Source organism: Pristis pectinata, chromosome 29 (assembly GCF_009764475.1).
Source record: "Pristis pectinata isolate sPriPec2 chromosome 29, sPriPec2.1.pri, whole genome shotgun sequence".
NCBI classification, from domain to species: Eukaryota; Metazoa; Chordata; class Chondrichthyes; order Rhinopristiformes; family Pristidae; genus Pristis; species Pristis pectinata.
The window spans coordinates 21,636,626-21,652,885 of NC_067433.1; the positions used below are offsets into that span (position 1 = coordinate 21,636,626).

At 40.3% G+C, this 16,260-nt stretch overlaps 1 protein-coding gene across 3 annotated transcripts in view; it reads left to right on the forward strand.

Moving 5' to 3' along the window:
• Positions 1-15,713: 15,713 nt before the first annotated feature.
• LOC127584383 (scavenger receptor cysteine-rich type 1 protein M130-like) overlaps positions 15,714-16,260 on the forward strand; it is a 55,015-nt gene continuing 54,468 nt past the window's right edge. For all 3 annotated transcript variants that reach the window (XM_052041160.1, XM_052041159.1, XM_052041161.1), the window contains exon 1: positions 15,714-16,118. In XM_052041160.1, the coding sequence (XP_051897120.1) occupies positions 16,112-16,118 (7 nt within the window). In that variant the 5' untranslated portion in view covers positions 15,714-16,111. The remainder of the gene's footprint in view (positions 16,119-16,260) is intronic.

Genomic DNA, 16,260 nt, shown 5'->3' on the forward strand with positions numbered 1-16,260 from the left:
TTCAATCTTTGTATTTAAAACATTTGTTTTAAAAAAAGACACTTATGGAATGTAGCCAACGAGCATTTCTTTGCTAATATGTGCAAGCTTCATTCCTTGTGCAATGTCAACCAAGTGACTCTCTGACATTGCATGTTCCACATTGATTTTTGTTTAATGAGCTGCATTTCAAACTTGCACGGGAACGGTGGTGAACACCATTAGCCATTTCAGATCATGTGCCAGCAACAACGAGTCATTTTACAGAAACGAATCCGTACTGATGATCATTACAACCCCGTAAATCTTGAATAGTTACCTAGTCCTCGTTGTACGATGCTGTTAGTCGCCTATTGAAATTGGTTTAATTCATTTTCACTCGCACAGAAACGAGGTCACAGATTCTCATGCATTCTGCTCTCCCGGCTCCCATTTCTACTGACAACAATGATAAATTTCACGGCGGCGCATTCTCAGTTGCAGCCCTTTCAGCACCTGGATGCTTCGATGGTTCATTCCCTAACTTTACATCATCAGCATGAAGACGGGAATAAAGACGTTTCGTTGTTTGTTTCCACAGTACCTATCCCGTCACCGGTGTTGTGGGTATTGGAGAGATGTTCAATTTAGGGTGGACTTTCAAACAGAACAAAGAGTACTGTGTTCAAATATCAGTGATACCGAATAGAACAGATATAATCAGGGAGGAAATGCTATATATTTGGTTTAAAGTACTTACGTTTTTACTGTGTAAAAGTAAATGTATTTAGTACGTTTACTTAATTTACTTTCATATTGATTTGACATTCTTTCGTGATGCTTGGTATGTATTTTAAGGAGAATAATACTTTCAGTGAGATTGCAATATGCGTTTGCAATTTAGACACTGAATTTATTTCACAGGTAAAATTAGCATAAAGGCCACGATTCCTTCTTCCATTGATTGTCTTGAAGTGATCTGAAATGTTCTGTGTTACACTGTGTAGCATATTCTTTTCAGCTGTCGAGAAAGATGAACATTCAGATATTCACTTTATGTTTTCAGTGACGGTATTATCACCATCAGAGAGATTGATTTCTTTTGAGACCACTTATTTTGACTTTTGTCCTGTAGCTTGCAAATTCACAACGATATTCTGCTTATTAGACATGTGTAGTCAAAAAATAACTTCAGATCATTCCTCTTGAAGAGAGATCAAGGACAATTCTTTGTTGATGAAGGAGTTATCGGGTTTTTTTTTCTTTGTCAGCCTTTTTGATATCCTGTACAGACAGATGCTATGGATATCCGGCCAAGGGGAGGGGAGGGGGAGGTTAATGGGAGAGGAGTTGAGCGGTGACGGGGGAAAATTCAAATGAATTAACTTTCGGTCCTATCGTGATTTACTTTGCTATGGTTACCATCGGTAATTGTTTCATTCTTACATTGTTAAATGTAAATATCAAACAAACGTAATAAATTTTTCAGATGGAAATCGATATTAATCTGTTCCTATTTTGTCGGACACCGCATGCCAAACCTAGAGACACTAAAACAACTACCAACTGGTTGCTCATGATATCAATGTATGAGCAAGAGATACAGACTAGAAATTCGTATTCATAGTTCCAATTCTGAAATTTTACTGAGGAGCAGATTAATACTTATCATTATCAGATTTATAAATGTTCTTTCGATTATACGACAGATGATATGACTACTTGTCATATCGCGAATGTGTTTGAACAAAATGCCAGTTGCCATTAGCAGAAAGAGATAAAAATCATAAGTGCATTCAGAAAATCGGGAGTACACTCATCGTGGTCATATAAGGGAGAGAGAAACAGGATAAACTGACGAATGAATTTATGTCTTTTGAAATATAAATAATTAAGATAATCACTTCAATTTACAACACTGCGGAAGGGGAAAGGAACAAGTTAAGATTAATCTTATTAGCTGATAAGATCTGTAACTGTATAGTGGTCAGGACTGAATAATCTTCAGCATTATTTTGATTGTTGCCATTGGTTTTCCATGATGGGCCCTGAGATGATTAAACAGGAAAACAGGGGTTTCACTGTCGGTAATGGGTAACTGTAGTGGAGGCGAAACAAAGATGATGACATCAGAAATTCTGAATTTTACATACAAAGATAACACAGTAAAATATCCTTTTCCCAGCCTGCCACGGATACCTTTCCTGATTGGTTTTCACCTCACACTCTATAAAGGTCATTAAGTTCTCACAGTTGTTTCTTCATCTGCAAACAGTTCCCGGAGCTCAAATTTTCCCACGATAAATAAATAGCACCCTCAATAATATATTTCTGATGATTCCATTACAATTTTAATGCATTCCCCCCAACATTAACAAACTCCATGACCACAAAAATCACTTTACACGGCTCACTTGCGTCGTTACCATTATCTACTATTATCCAGAGCAAGACTTTCACGTCTCTCTGGATTTCCACTTCCAAGAGTACAGCGTTATCGCATTGCATCCGAACAACCTTGTCAAACATTCAACTCCATAGAAAGTGTTATGACAATTTTCAAGCTGTCAAACCCTGTCGTTGTGCTGGTAACGATATCCCGACAGAGTGTAATCACGGGAAGCATTTCATTCACAACAATATATACATATTACCCCACCCAATCCCTCTCTCAAAGGTCAGAAACCTTTTATCCCCTTTCGGACACTGAGTCATAGAATCATAGAGACATACAGCACGGAAACATGTTCATCGGCCCAACTGATCTGCGCTGACGAAGATGCCCATCCGAGGTTGTCAATTTAAAATTGTTTGGCCCATAATCTTCAAATCCTTTCCTAACCATATACCTTTCCAACGGTCTTTTAAGACTTACTATGGTACCTGCTTCAACCACTTCCTTTGGCAGTTCATTCCAGATACATGCTACCACTCGTACAAATAAGTTGGTCTTCAGGTTCCTATTAAATATTACCATTCTCCTCTTGAAGCTATGCCCTATAGTTATTGATTCCCCAACCCCGGGAAAACAGCTGCTTGCTTTCACGCTATCAATGCCCCTTATGGTTTTATACATATCTATGAGATCACCTCTGAGACACATCTCTAATCACGGTCCGGTCTAATAAACAACCTTCCACCATCTACCTCTACATCTTACCAGCAAGCCAGGCGTGTATCCAATTAGCCGCATCTCCCGGGATTCCATGTGATCTAATCTTCCACAGCAGCCGACCATGTGGTAGCGCATCAAAGAACTTAATGAAGTTCATGTAGACCACGCTTACTGCCTTCCCTTATTGACCTTTTGGTTACATCATCAAAAAAAAATCGATCAACTTCCTAAGGCATGATCTTCCAGGCACAAACCCATGCTGACTACACCTAATTAACCCTGTCTTTCCAGATACATGCATATCTTATCTCTCAGAATCCTCTCCAATAACTTACTTACAAGTCATGGTAGACTTACTGATCTGCAGTTCCCAGATTTTTCTTTGTACTTCTTCTTAAATAAAGGCAAAGCAGTTGTTACCCTCAAGTAAACAGTCATCGCACCAGTTACTAACAATAGTGCAAATAATTTCCCCAATTCTCCCGAGATTTTTCTCCAGCTTCCTACAGTGTTCTTACTTATAGCTGGTGAGATCCTGGATATTGGTCTATATTCGTATATTGTAAGACGTCCAGCACCTCCGCTACTGTCATGCGGACTATCCCCAATACCACCCCATTAACTTTTCCTGGTTTCGAAGTCTTCATGTCTTTCTCCACGGTTAAATGGAGGAGAAAGATTCATTAAAGGCCTCGCCCATCCCCTGCATCTCCACAAAAAGTTGTCCACTTTGATAAGATATCTTTATTAATCACATATACATCGAAAGACGGAGTGAAATATTCTCCTGCATAGAGTGTTCTGGGGGCAGCCCGCAAGTGTCGCCACGCTTCCGGCGCCAACAAAGCATGCCCTCAGCTTCCTAACCTGTACGTCTTTGGAACTTTGAACTTCAAAGGGTCCCATTCTGTCTCTAGTTGTTGTTTTTTCATTTAATATAGATATCAGATCTTTTTAGATTCTCCTTAATCATCTCTGCCAAAGCTATCTCAGGCCCCTTTTTTGCCTTCTGATTTCCTTCTTGAGTAGAATCCTGCAACACTTATATGACTCCAGGGATTCCCTTGATCCAGGTTGCTTGTACCTGACAGATTATTCTCGCCAGGGCCTCAATATGTTTTCTCATCAAGGGTTACCTTCTTCTACCAGCCTTGCTCTTCAATTCAAAAGGAGTCTGCAAACCTCAAGCTCTTGCTACCTCACCTTTTAAAGCTCTCTGTTGACGGAGGTCCCTTTGCCCGCAAACAAACTACTTAAATCAATTTGAACGTTCCTCTCTCATACATCTATATTTAATTGCACCAATTTAGAACTTGAACCTGTGGACCAGTTATGTCCCTTTAAATAACTATGTTAGAAAACTAATAGATACTTGGTCACTAGTAACAAACAGCTCTCCCACTTGCCCCGCTCTGTTGGCTAAGTGTAGGTAGAGCTTGGTCATCTCCCCACTAGGAGGCACCATATATCGCTCAAGGAATGTTTCCTGAATACACTTAACAAATTGCACCCATCTTAGCCCTTAACATTACATTAGTCCCAGTCTCTATTAGCAAAGTTAAATTCTCCTGCTATGACAACCCAATAATTCATGCAACTCTCCCACAGTCTCCTTGCATATTTGTTCTGTTAATTCCTGTTGACTAATCGGGAGGATCTAGTAGAACAGCATCAAGGTAATCCCCTTCTAATTTTTCAACTTCAACCAGAAAACTTCATTGGATGATCCTTCAGTAATTTCATCTCTGACTACTGCTTTGATGCTCCCCTTCATCAAAAATGCAACTCCCCATCCTCTCTTTCATCACCTCTATCCCGCGTGAAGAACCAGAAGTATTAAGATGCCAGTCCTGTTCCGACATTAACCATGCTTCTGTAATGGGTATAATATCCCACTCCTACTTAGCTGTACATGGCTGCAGTTCATCTGCTTTGCTTCGTAGACATCTCGCTTTGCAAGAAACCGACAATTTATTCCAGTGGACTTCCCTTGCTCCCTGGTGTGTTCCTGGCTGTCCTGTCTATTCACCTTGTTGTCATTGACTTCTGCATCACTTGCAGACTTTCATTTGCTCCCTGCTACTTTGGATAACTCCACCCGTCCATCAATTCAATTTAACCCCAACCCAGTAAAAATAGAAAATATGCCTGCCAAGAGATTTTAGTGTTCTGGGCCAGGACCTGAGCGGAGCCCGTCAGTGAGGCCTCTCCACACTTCGGTGATGTCTTTCAAATTCGACTGATTCGCTGGAATGATCACTAATCCGCCCCTGCTGTGCGCAGGTGAGCAGGCTCTGTGGACAATGAAGCAAATTGTGATCACGGTGGGTCACTGGGATTGGTTCGGCCTCAGGAAGAGCACAGCGCCTTCTGTGGATGCACATAGCAAGGACAAGCTATCATGGATCCAATAGGCACCTGCGTCGCCCATGTTCTGATACAGATCATGCGACCTTCCAGTGGGTGAACAAGCTTAATACATGTGTGGCCATTAACAAGAATATTTCTGCGAATTGGTCATCAAATTTCAACAAAGAAGTTCCCATAGCCCGAAACAAACTGTTCAGACAAAATAAATTATTTAAAAAATTGAAAACCCATAAAATTTAAACACGTCCTTGAGAAGTGATCAATAGTTTTTTTTTCAATATGGTCAACGTTACCCACTTGAAAGATGGGTACGGGACATCCGAAGGTCTTGGTAGGCCATCTACTGGCTGAGCCTTGTGGTGAAGAATTTCAATCTGACAGTTTCTAGTGCCAGTGCATAAGAATGTCAAAGTAACCTTGAGCAGTTAAAAGACAGCGTCACATCTGGGGTGGTGGCAAAAATAATGCAACATTAATATTATTTAAAAACATAATATTAAAATTATTTCAAGAATAATTTTAATATTATGTTTTTAAAATATAATAATAAATTTATTCTTGAAATATGGTATTCAAAGAAATAGAGGAACACCAAACCAAAGTTAGGGTTAGATCACCTGCTCCCTTAAAAATTTATGCGAAAATTTTGCAAACCCGACAGAGGTGATGAAGCGAAGTTTCATAGGCTGAAGAATATAACACGGAGAACCAGGCTAACATTAAATTGATAGGTGCAAAATGCATCTGATATCACTCCATGGAACTATGCGTTGATAAAAGGAACAGCAGATGAAGAAAACCTCAGGAAACCTGATCTAAAAATTCAGCAGTTTGGGTCGTATTAACCGGAATGGCAGTTGTATTGAGGGGAATTAATCAAATTGCTGATAACATGGAAATATGTTTCGAAACCCATACGCTCTTAAGCAAAGACATTCAACACAGGGCCTGGAGAAGCAGGATCGATCAAGTACTTTCAACAATCATTTGCAAGAAAAAATATAGAAAATTAAAACATTGCATTTGGGAAACAGTGGGACATAAGGTTGACGGATGGCAGATGTTCTTTAGTATATTGGTGGTTTACACTCCATTCATTACATCAATTAGTTGAGTAAGTTGTGATTCTGATGGGTTTTTATACTGTAAATTGTGCCTTGGAACGGGAAAAATTCAAACGTTACTCATTTAATTAATGACTGCTGGAAGATGGGGATACAGAGAACTCGCTGTCTCACAGCAGTTGCAGGGAAATTACTGAAATTTGCAGAGTGCGAAGCACTGTCACATGGTCTGATTAACATGAATTTGTAATATTTTGCATGTCAGTATTTTTTAAACTTCTGTGGAGACAATGAAGAAGAAAAATAGTGGATATTTTCCAATGACTTTAAGAGATTTTAGAGGTTTATGAATAGGCTTTCTGGTGAAAATAGTGACACCTGCACCAACTTTCACTGAACTAAACCTTTCCGATGTAAGTGTGTCAAGTAGATCAGGCAGCATGCTCTGCAGCATACGTGTTGTGTTGACCAGGAGAAAAAATCCTTTATAAACGTCAACATAAGTAACTTATTCTGGAGCAGTGACAGTCTCTGAATGTTGATCTTCCAGTTTCTATGAAATCCACTATTTCTAAATATAGTATTATGATATGTAAAGGTTTCTCTATTACATTGTACAAACACTATTTTCTATGACACGGTAACAACAAGCTCAGTTTGGGTAACATTGAATCACAAGGCAGACGGAAGTGACGACATTAATTATTATTAATCATGAGTGAAGTAAGTGTTTGTTATACAAAAATTAACATGTACTTCATTTGAAACATATTATTTTTTAATGAAATTGATCCTCGCAATATCCCATGGAAGAATTCAGCTGTTCCATTTTTGTTCAGGCCTCTACAATAAACATGCAGTCACTGAACCTATGGAATGTAAATGTGAGCTCCAGCTGCTGTTTTCTTCTGCCAAGCATCCTGTCTAAAATCCAACAGGAACTCACCGACCTCACTCATCACCACACTGCAATGCCACCATTGGCTTTGTTGCTGCCATCTCCGCAGTGTATTTTGAACTCATTTTCTTCTGATGCAAAATGAAAAATGAAAAAAGACTACGTATACTGTCCTCCACGGGGTTACCCTCCGTACTTTTCTTGATTATAGTTGGGGCCTTCATGACACCAAAGCATTTTAGTTTAGCTAAGTCTTGCACTGTTAATGCAAACCAATAGATGGAAATTGCAATAAATCCTGTTCAAAAGGTTGGTGTAAATGAAAGGGACATGGAGACAACACTTCACAAACAACATTCACAGCAGACAATCACTCTACTATAGAACCTCATCAAATGCTTTGTCCCACATGGAGCCAATAGTTGAATTCCAGACATGAGTCCAGAGTGATTGCCTTTGTGAACAAGGCAGCATTTTAACGACATGTGGATTCAAGGAGTACTGCAAAACTGATATCACTGAACATCAAAGGGAAAACAATCCAATGTTTTGTGTCATATCTCGTACAAAAGAGGATGGCTGTGGTTATTGACGGATAATCCTCCCATCCAACGAAAACACTGCAGGAGATGTTTAGGGATTTGTCTGTGTCTCGGAATCTGCAGATGCCTTATCCTCCTTCCTTCCTTCCTTACAGAGTAGCAAATGTATTTTTGTTCTGTCCAATTATATTTACAACTCTTCAAAAATGAAGCAACCCATTCCTGCATGACAGAGGTTCTCGGCATGATTTTGTCAAAATATGAAAATAGACAATCAATGTATGTAGCCCATAAGTAATATGTGTTGACTCTCTCTAACAAGAAAGGGTGTAACTACATTCTCCTGATATTCAATGGGATGACCATTTGTACCATCTCCACAATTATGGGGATCCCACTGTGCAGGAACTCAACTGCACCAGCCACAAAAGTACGATAAGGGCTGATTAGAAATTGTGTATCCTGCAGTGAGTAACTCATCTCGTGATGCACCAAAGCCTTTCAAAGGTCCAGGTGGCCCAGTTGAGCAGCAGGATGGAATGTTCTCCACAAGCCTGGATGACTGAAGTTTCACCATTAATCGAGAAACGTGACATCAACCTGTCAAATTATTTCCGTTGATTGGCAGCTAATCTATTTCCTCCTCCGTCAGCACTCCGTGGTTACAGTTATCTCTTCGACCACACCTATCAAACCCATGAGTTCTAATATCAAGAAGCAAAATAACAGCAACTTCAGGGGAACATCACCGCATATTGGTTTCCCACACGAAGCCAAACATCAACTTGATTTGGAAACACATTTCTGGTACTTCAATTTCGCTGGAACTGTTCACGCAAGAGCATTGTGAGCGCACTTTCACCCGAAGGACTAAAGCGATTAAAGTAGCTGATCATCACCACCTTCTGAAGTGCAATTAGGTTGTGTGAATAAACGCTGGTCTTGCTTGTTCTGCCGAGATCCAGAGAAAAAGAGTGAATTAAAACAAAATCTCGAATACATTTTTGTGCATATTCTGAACAACACTGGGTTCATATCGCTATTCATTCCAATCAAACTGAGGCTCACATCCAATTTAATTTTTCTGCAACAAGGAGAATTACGTTTATCTGAAACTTGAGGTCAATTGCTTCTGTGCTCTGTCCATACAGACCGGAGCTGCCCTCAACGGACAATTGTAGTATAGCAGTTTGATTTACATTTTGCTGTGCAGTGAATACTCCATCTTCCCAGAATAGCCATCTACACATCTATACACTTTAGCCCAGTAGTAATTCCTGCAGAGAGCTATCATAGTGGCCGAAATTGATAGAGGTGGGTTAATCAGAATCTGTGGTTAGAAAAAAAAACACAGTAAAGTCTCGTGTTTACACAGTATCTCACACAGATCAGGACAACTCCGAGGATTATGACTGTCGATGTATTTTATTCATTCTTGTTACGTAGGGAAAACAACATACTGTCGATTAACAGCAACTATCTGTTGTAATTAAAGATTAAATATTAAACAGGTATACGTCATCTTTTGTCAGGATCGTCCAAAGCGATATCTAAGGGTCAGTTGAGAGCAGACTGGATATTTGTGTAACATTGACTGACAATAGGGTAACTAGGGTGAAAATAGGTCCCCTTAAGAAACAATGTGGCCGTGCATGATTGGAACCACAGGAAATGGGAGAGGACTTAAAGAATATTTCTCATCTGCATTTAACATGGAGAAGTTCGTGGAGGCTAGGGAATTTAATTGCGATGTATTGCAACATTCCGACTTTAAAGAGGAAGACCTGCTGGCTGTAATAAGGAATATTAAGATGAATAAATCCCCAAGGCCTTATCAAGTGTATCCTCGGATATTGTGGGAAGCAACAAAAGAAATTGCATGCGCCTTGGCAGAGATATTTTGATCATCTTCTGCCCAGGGCGAGGTGCTGGAAGACTGGAGGGTCTCGAAAGTTGTGCTTTTATTTAAGAAGAGCTGAAAGACAAGCCAGTGAACCGCCAGCTGGTGAGCCAAACGTCAGTGGTGGGAGAAATTCTGGAGGAGAATTTGAGGGACAGGACAAACCAATATTTGGGAAAGTGTGTACAATAATCATGGAGACATGGAGTCACACATCACAGAAACATGGCCTTTGGCAAAGCTAGTCCATGCTGACCAAGATTCCTAACTAAGCTAGTCCCATTTGATCGCGTTTGGAGCATATGCTTCTAAACTTTTCCTTTCCATGAACTTGTCCAAGTACCTTCTAAATAATTGTAATTTACCTGACTGAACCACATTCTCTGAGTGAAAAGTTTGCCTCTTAAGCTCCTATTAAATCTTTCCCCTCTCACTGTAAACCTCTGTCCTCTAGTTCTTGATTACCCACCCCTGCGCATTCACCCCATCTATGTCCCTGATACTCTTAAACACTTCTATGAGATCACACCGCATTTCCTCTGCTCCAGTGAAAGAGTTCCCAGTTTGCTCAACCTCTCTCCATAACTCAGTCGCTCGAGTCCCGACAACAACATTGTAATTCTCTTCTGCAATCCTTCACGTTTAATGGCATATTTCCAAGAGCAGGGTGACCACAACTGAGTGCAATATTCCAGATGTGGCCTCACCAGCGACGTACAACTGCAACATAACATCCCATTTTTTGTTGTTAATTCCCTGACTGCTGAAGGTCTTCATGCCAAAAGCCATCATCAACATCTGTCTACCTGCGACGCCACTCTCAGGGAATCATGTACTTGCACTCCTTGGTCCTTCTGTTCTCCAACACACCCCAGAGCCGAATAATTCACTTTGAATGTCCGGCACTGATGTGTCTTCCCAAAATACAACACCTCGCAATTATCCGAATTAATCTACATTTGCCATTCCTCGGCCCATTTACCCAGCCGATCAAGATCGCTCTGTAAATGCTGTTAACAATCGTCACAGTCAATGATTTCATCTATTTTAGTGAATTCTTCAAACATAATAAACATGCCTTGTACATTCTCATCCAAGTCATTGATAAGGGTGACAAATAGCCATGGTCCCTGCAGCGAGCCGTGAGGAAGACCACTACTCACTGACCTCCAATCCAAAAACCAACCTTCCACCATCACCCTCTGCTTTCTACCATCAAATCAAATCTGCATCCAATCAGGTAGTTCTCCCTGGATCCCATGCGATCTAACTTTTCATGTCAGCTGACCATGTGGAACCAGATCAAAGGCTTCACTGAAGTCCATACAGACCACGACTACTGCCTGCCCTCATTGATATTCTTGGTACCTCTTCAAAATACTTGATCGATCTCCTAAGACATGATCCCCTACGCACAAAGCCATGCTGATTATCCCTAATCAACCCCTCCTCTGACCAAATGTTTTCTTTCTTATCAATCAGAATCCATAGCCTATAGTTCCCAGGTTTTTCTTTGCAATCCTTCTTAAATTAAGGTACAACATTACACGCCATCCAGTCTTCTGGCATTTCACCCGTCCCTAACGATGACGCATATACCACAGCCAGCTTTCCCTCAATTTCTTCTCTGGCTTCCCATAGTGTTCTCGGATATACCTGATCAGGCCCTCGATGGTTGCTACCTTCATACGTTTGAAGATATCCAGCTCCTCCTCTGATGTAACGTGGACTATCCCCAAGACTTCCCCATTAACTTTCTCGAGGTCCGAAGTCTTCATGTCTTTCTCCACGGTGAAAACAAATACTGATTGAGGACCTCACCCATCTTCTCCGTCTCCACACAAAGACGTACACTTTGGTCTTTCAGGACGCCTATTCTCTCCCGAATTACTCTTTTCCTCTTACGATACGTAAACTCTCTTTGGATTCTCCTTAATATCCACTGCCAAAGCTATCTCATGCTTTGTTTTTGCTTTTCTGGTTTCCTGCTTGAGTAAACTCCTTCAACCCCTTTGCTGCTTCCCATATTAATTTGATCCCAGCTGCCGATGCCTGACCCATGCGTCGTCCTTTTTCCTTGCAGGAACCCTAATATCTTTCGCCATCCAGGGTTTCATACTCCTGCCAGCCGTGCCTCCACGCTACGGGTAACATGTAGATACTGAACGCTCGCTATCTCACTTTCAAATTCCTCCCAATTGGCAGACATTCGTTTCCCTACAAACAACCTACTCCTGTCATATTTTGCAATTTCGACTCTGATAACGTCATGAATTGTCTTGTCCCAAATTGGAACTTTAACATATTGACCAGATTTGCACTATTACATAACTAATTTAAACCTACTAGAATTACCTTCACTGGTCCGAATTTTTCCCCCACTGACACCTCAGTCACTTGCCTTTATATATTTAACTGTCCAGATAGCTATTCCTGGGAAAATAGAAAGTGGTATTTCAAATTGTTTAGCCCACAGCGTGTGCTGTTGCGAACCTCATGTGGGTGTATATGTAGCATTGTGAACGCGATATGTTTGGATGTACATCATATGTCAGGAAAAATGTGACAGATTGGTGATACTAATGAATTCAAGGGATAAGGAGTTGGTGCAGGAAAATGATGTTAAGAAAAATCAGTTCTGAATATATTGAATAGAGGAGCTGGCATTTAATGTGTGCATTATTGTGTGAAGGCCTTGGAAAGTCTGCAGAGGAGATCCAAAAGAATGATCCAGGCACGATGCCGAGACAAGACAGGTTGTTTCGAAAACCGTACAGGAAGTAAAGGCGAAAATTAACTGTCTTCTTTCATGGAATAAAAAGGAATAATTATTCCTACTGCAACAGGTTCGGTTATCAGAGGACAGCGATTACAGATAATTAGCTTCAAATAATAACAAAATGAGAAACGTATTAGCTTTGAAGCCTCTGGCAATTGTGTAGTTCTATTGTGAAATGTTATCCCATCAAAATATACAAGTTAATTCCAATTCAGTTTGTGAAGAAAAGTGTCATTCACCCTAAGCATAACTTTCATGAAGAAAGTGAGGGAAAATGAAGTACAAACCCCCTAATTCCGACAAATATGCAGGAATGACCGGCATGATAAATTGAGGTGTCTCTGACAGATATAAACACATCCATTTATTATTCATTTGTACTTTTACAGGCATCAGAAGATTTTTTAATATGTTTACCCAAATTGGCTGTTATGGGAAATTGACGGTAATTAGTTTTAAAATGTTGTAGCTGGTCTCTGCCTTAGGGAATCCAAATTCCATTGTTCACAACTTCAGGGAAGATGTGGACCGTGAATACAGACCATACGATGTTGCCGTTAACGTGGTTTCGAAGTAAGGTTTATCCTTCTTTAAGAAAAGTTCCATTAAATGATAACTTTATTTCACTGAAATTAAAAGAAACAAATCCTAAGCAACTGAATAATTATAAAGAAGTGAAATGCAGATGAGGGAATTCTTCTGACCTACCAGATTCCTCACTCTGCAAAAATCAAAAGGGTCTTTCCATTCAAAGTACACTCCTGGTCTGTATCGGTGTGAATCTACCCAACCTGGAGGGCTTCAATTCAAAACGTTTTGTCTAATTTTCTCTTTCATGAGCAACCTCCTTTTGTCCCAGTGGATTAAATACCAGACAGGCTTGGTCAGATCTCCCATCTGACAACAGATCGGGTGTGATGGTGCCCGTATATGGCCATGGAAAGCCAGGACTTGCCATATTACATTTTGATTAATGATGCAAAGAAAATGACGTTGGACAATTAGCAATATCTGGGCCAGAGAACGTCTCTTCACTGCCTCAGGATGGTTCCATTGGGAAGATGTTGAAATGTTCAAAGTCACCAGTAAATCATACAGTCATAGAGATATAGAGTCATATTTCACAGAAACATGCCCATTGACGGACCATACCCATGTCCACGATCAGATACCTATCTAAACCAATCCCAGTTATAAGCCTGTGATCCCAATCCTATTACGCCCTGGTGATTCACGTACCCAGTCAAATACATCTTAATTGTTGTGATGGCAGTGTCCCACCTGTCTGATCCCTCAGCAGTGCATTCCAGATAGAAATAGCCCTCCAGGTGATAAGTTCTTCCGCAGATCAACTCCGAACCGTATATTCATCACTGTCTGATTGTCGACAACTCTGCCATTGAAAAATATGTCCATATCATCTACCTTACCTGTACCACTCATAATTCTCTACACCTCTATCACGTTCCCGCTCAGGCAGCTGCTCTCCAAGGAAAACAAACCCATCTGTTCCTCCGAATTGGGCTCACTCCTGTCCCACGAACAACACTGCAGGGAGAGGAACCAGGGAGGTTGGAATAAACAGTTGTACACAATGGTGTGATCACCATGGGTTATGAGGCAAGTTAATTCTCTGCCCAAGTTTTCTATAGTAAATACGTAGGAGAATGTTCTAACCATGTCATAGAACCATGATGTCATCAAGTCATGGAGATATAGAGAACTGAAACAAGCCGCGAAACTATTTTTGGTAGATAGTTCCAAATGTGCTTTGAGTTATTTGATGCAAAGTCCTTTCATTGATGTTGCAATCCGGTTTATGTTTCGGAATGCCTTAAAGCATCTCTTGTCCTGTCCACTCTCTACGACAGTTAAATTGTTTAAAATAGACAGGAAGTGAAGATGCTCATCTTAAATTGCCTTCCACTGTTGACTCTCATCAATCATCTGGGTTGATCTGAAATACATGAGAAATATCAACTTTTAGCTTTTCTCGTGGAGGGCAAACAAGCCTTCCTGTGCAGCCTGTCAGTATATTTCCATTGTTCCAGTATTATTCCAGCGAATGACCGCTGTACTCTCTCAAGTGTTTCTGAGTTACGGTGCCACAAATCTATGCAGCTGTAGCAGAACTTCTAACAGAGTTTACGTCAAAATCAATGCTGCAAATGTCATACTTCAATCCATCAAACAAATATTTTGTTTTTATTCTTAGTTTGATGCATGACTGTCCTGTTTATTTACATTACAGCTAACTTACTGGCAATTGTGTTCTTGTGTTGTGGGAAGCGCAATGTCTTCAAAGGTTTCCCTGGTTTTCTGATGTCCGTGCAATTTGCAGATCGACTGGTAATTACCTAATATTAAGCAAGATTGCGAATGGACGTGAGAATTAATATTTTCCACATCCATCTGTAACATACCTAATGTCCTATGTTATGCAGTCACAGAGAGTTCTGTCTGGTTCAAAGTTGCTTTCACCTTAAATAACTGTGGTTGTTTGTTGTTAGGTACTAACAGCTGAATACTCCACTGATAAAACAGCAGATTTATCTCTAGAACAGAAACTGTGCTCCATTTGTGAAAGGAAATGCTTGGTATTTTATATCAACAAGTGGTAATCAGTTTCAGAACATGTCCTCCCTTTCTTGTCTTGAGGAATTTGCCATCAATTCACCGGTATGGGGATAATTCATGTATTTCACTTCAACACCAGTAGTTCCAGTTATTGTAATGTTGAACACTGGACATAAAGTGGCAATATATTTAATTTTAGTGATAACACATGTGGATAGAGTGGTAAACAAGGCATAGGTCATGCTTGCCTACATCACTCGGGGCAACGATTATAAGTATTGGGAAATCATTTTGCAACTGAATGAAACTTCGAGTTGGCCGCATTTAGAGTAATCTGTGCATTTATGGTCACCGCCTTACAGGAAGGATATGGAGACACTGAAGGGGTTTCAGAAGCGGTTCACCGAGATGCTGCCTGGATTAGATAGTATTACGTATAGTGAAAAGTTGGACAACGTTAAATTTCTTTCGTTGCTGCGTAGGAGGCTGAGAAGAGACCTGATAGAAAAATATGAGAGGCATAGCTAGAGTAGATTATCAAAGGGAAATGTCAAACACAAGAGACTATAGGTTTAAACTGAAGGGCGGAGCGTTTGAAGTAGATTCAGGAGACGAAGATTCTATTACAGAGCGCCTTTCATGTTCCTGTAACATGCTGCGAACGGGTGCGATTGAAAACTGATGTGAAGGAAATGCTGACCAAACAATTCTACAGTTGAATGAACAGGCAGAGAATCAAGGATATCGATCTCTCGCAGGCAAATGGCATTCGGTTTGCTTGAAATTGTTTGGAGCAGACATCGTGGGCCGAAGGGGTTTTTCCTGTGTTGGAATGTTCGATATTTTGATCATGATCAAATACAAATTTGTCCACATCATCGACTGGGTAATTAAGGCCCCAATTAGCAATGAAAGGTGAGCAAAATGAAAAATTAATTTTATTGTTTACTTTGGGGACTATTTCGTATTATTTTCCATGGTGTTTATGTTCTATTGTATGTCTAAAAAATGTATTGTTTGGGAGATAATCGATTTACCATGGGAATGTTCACATGAT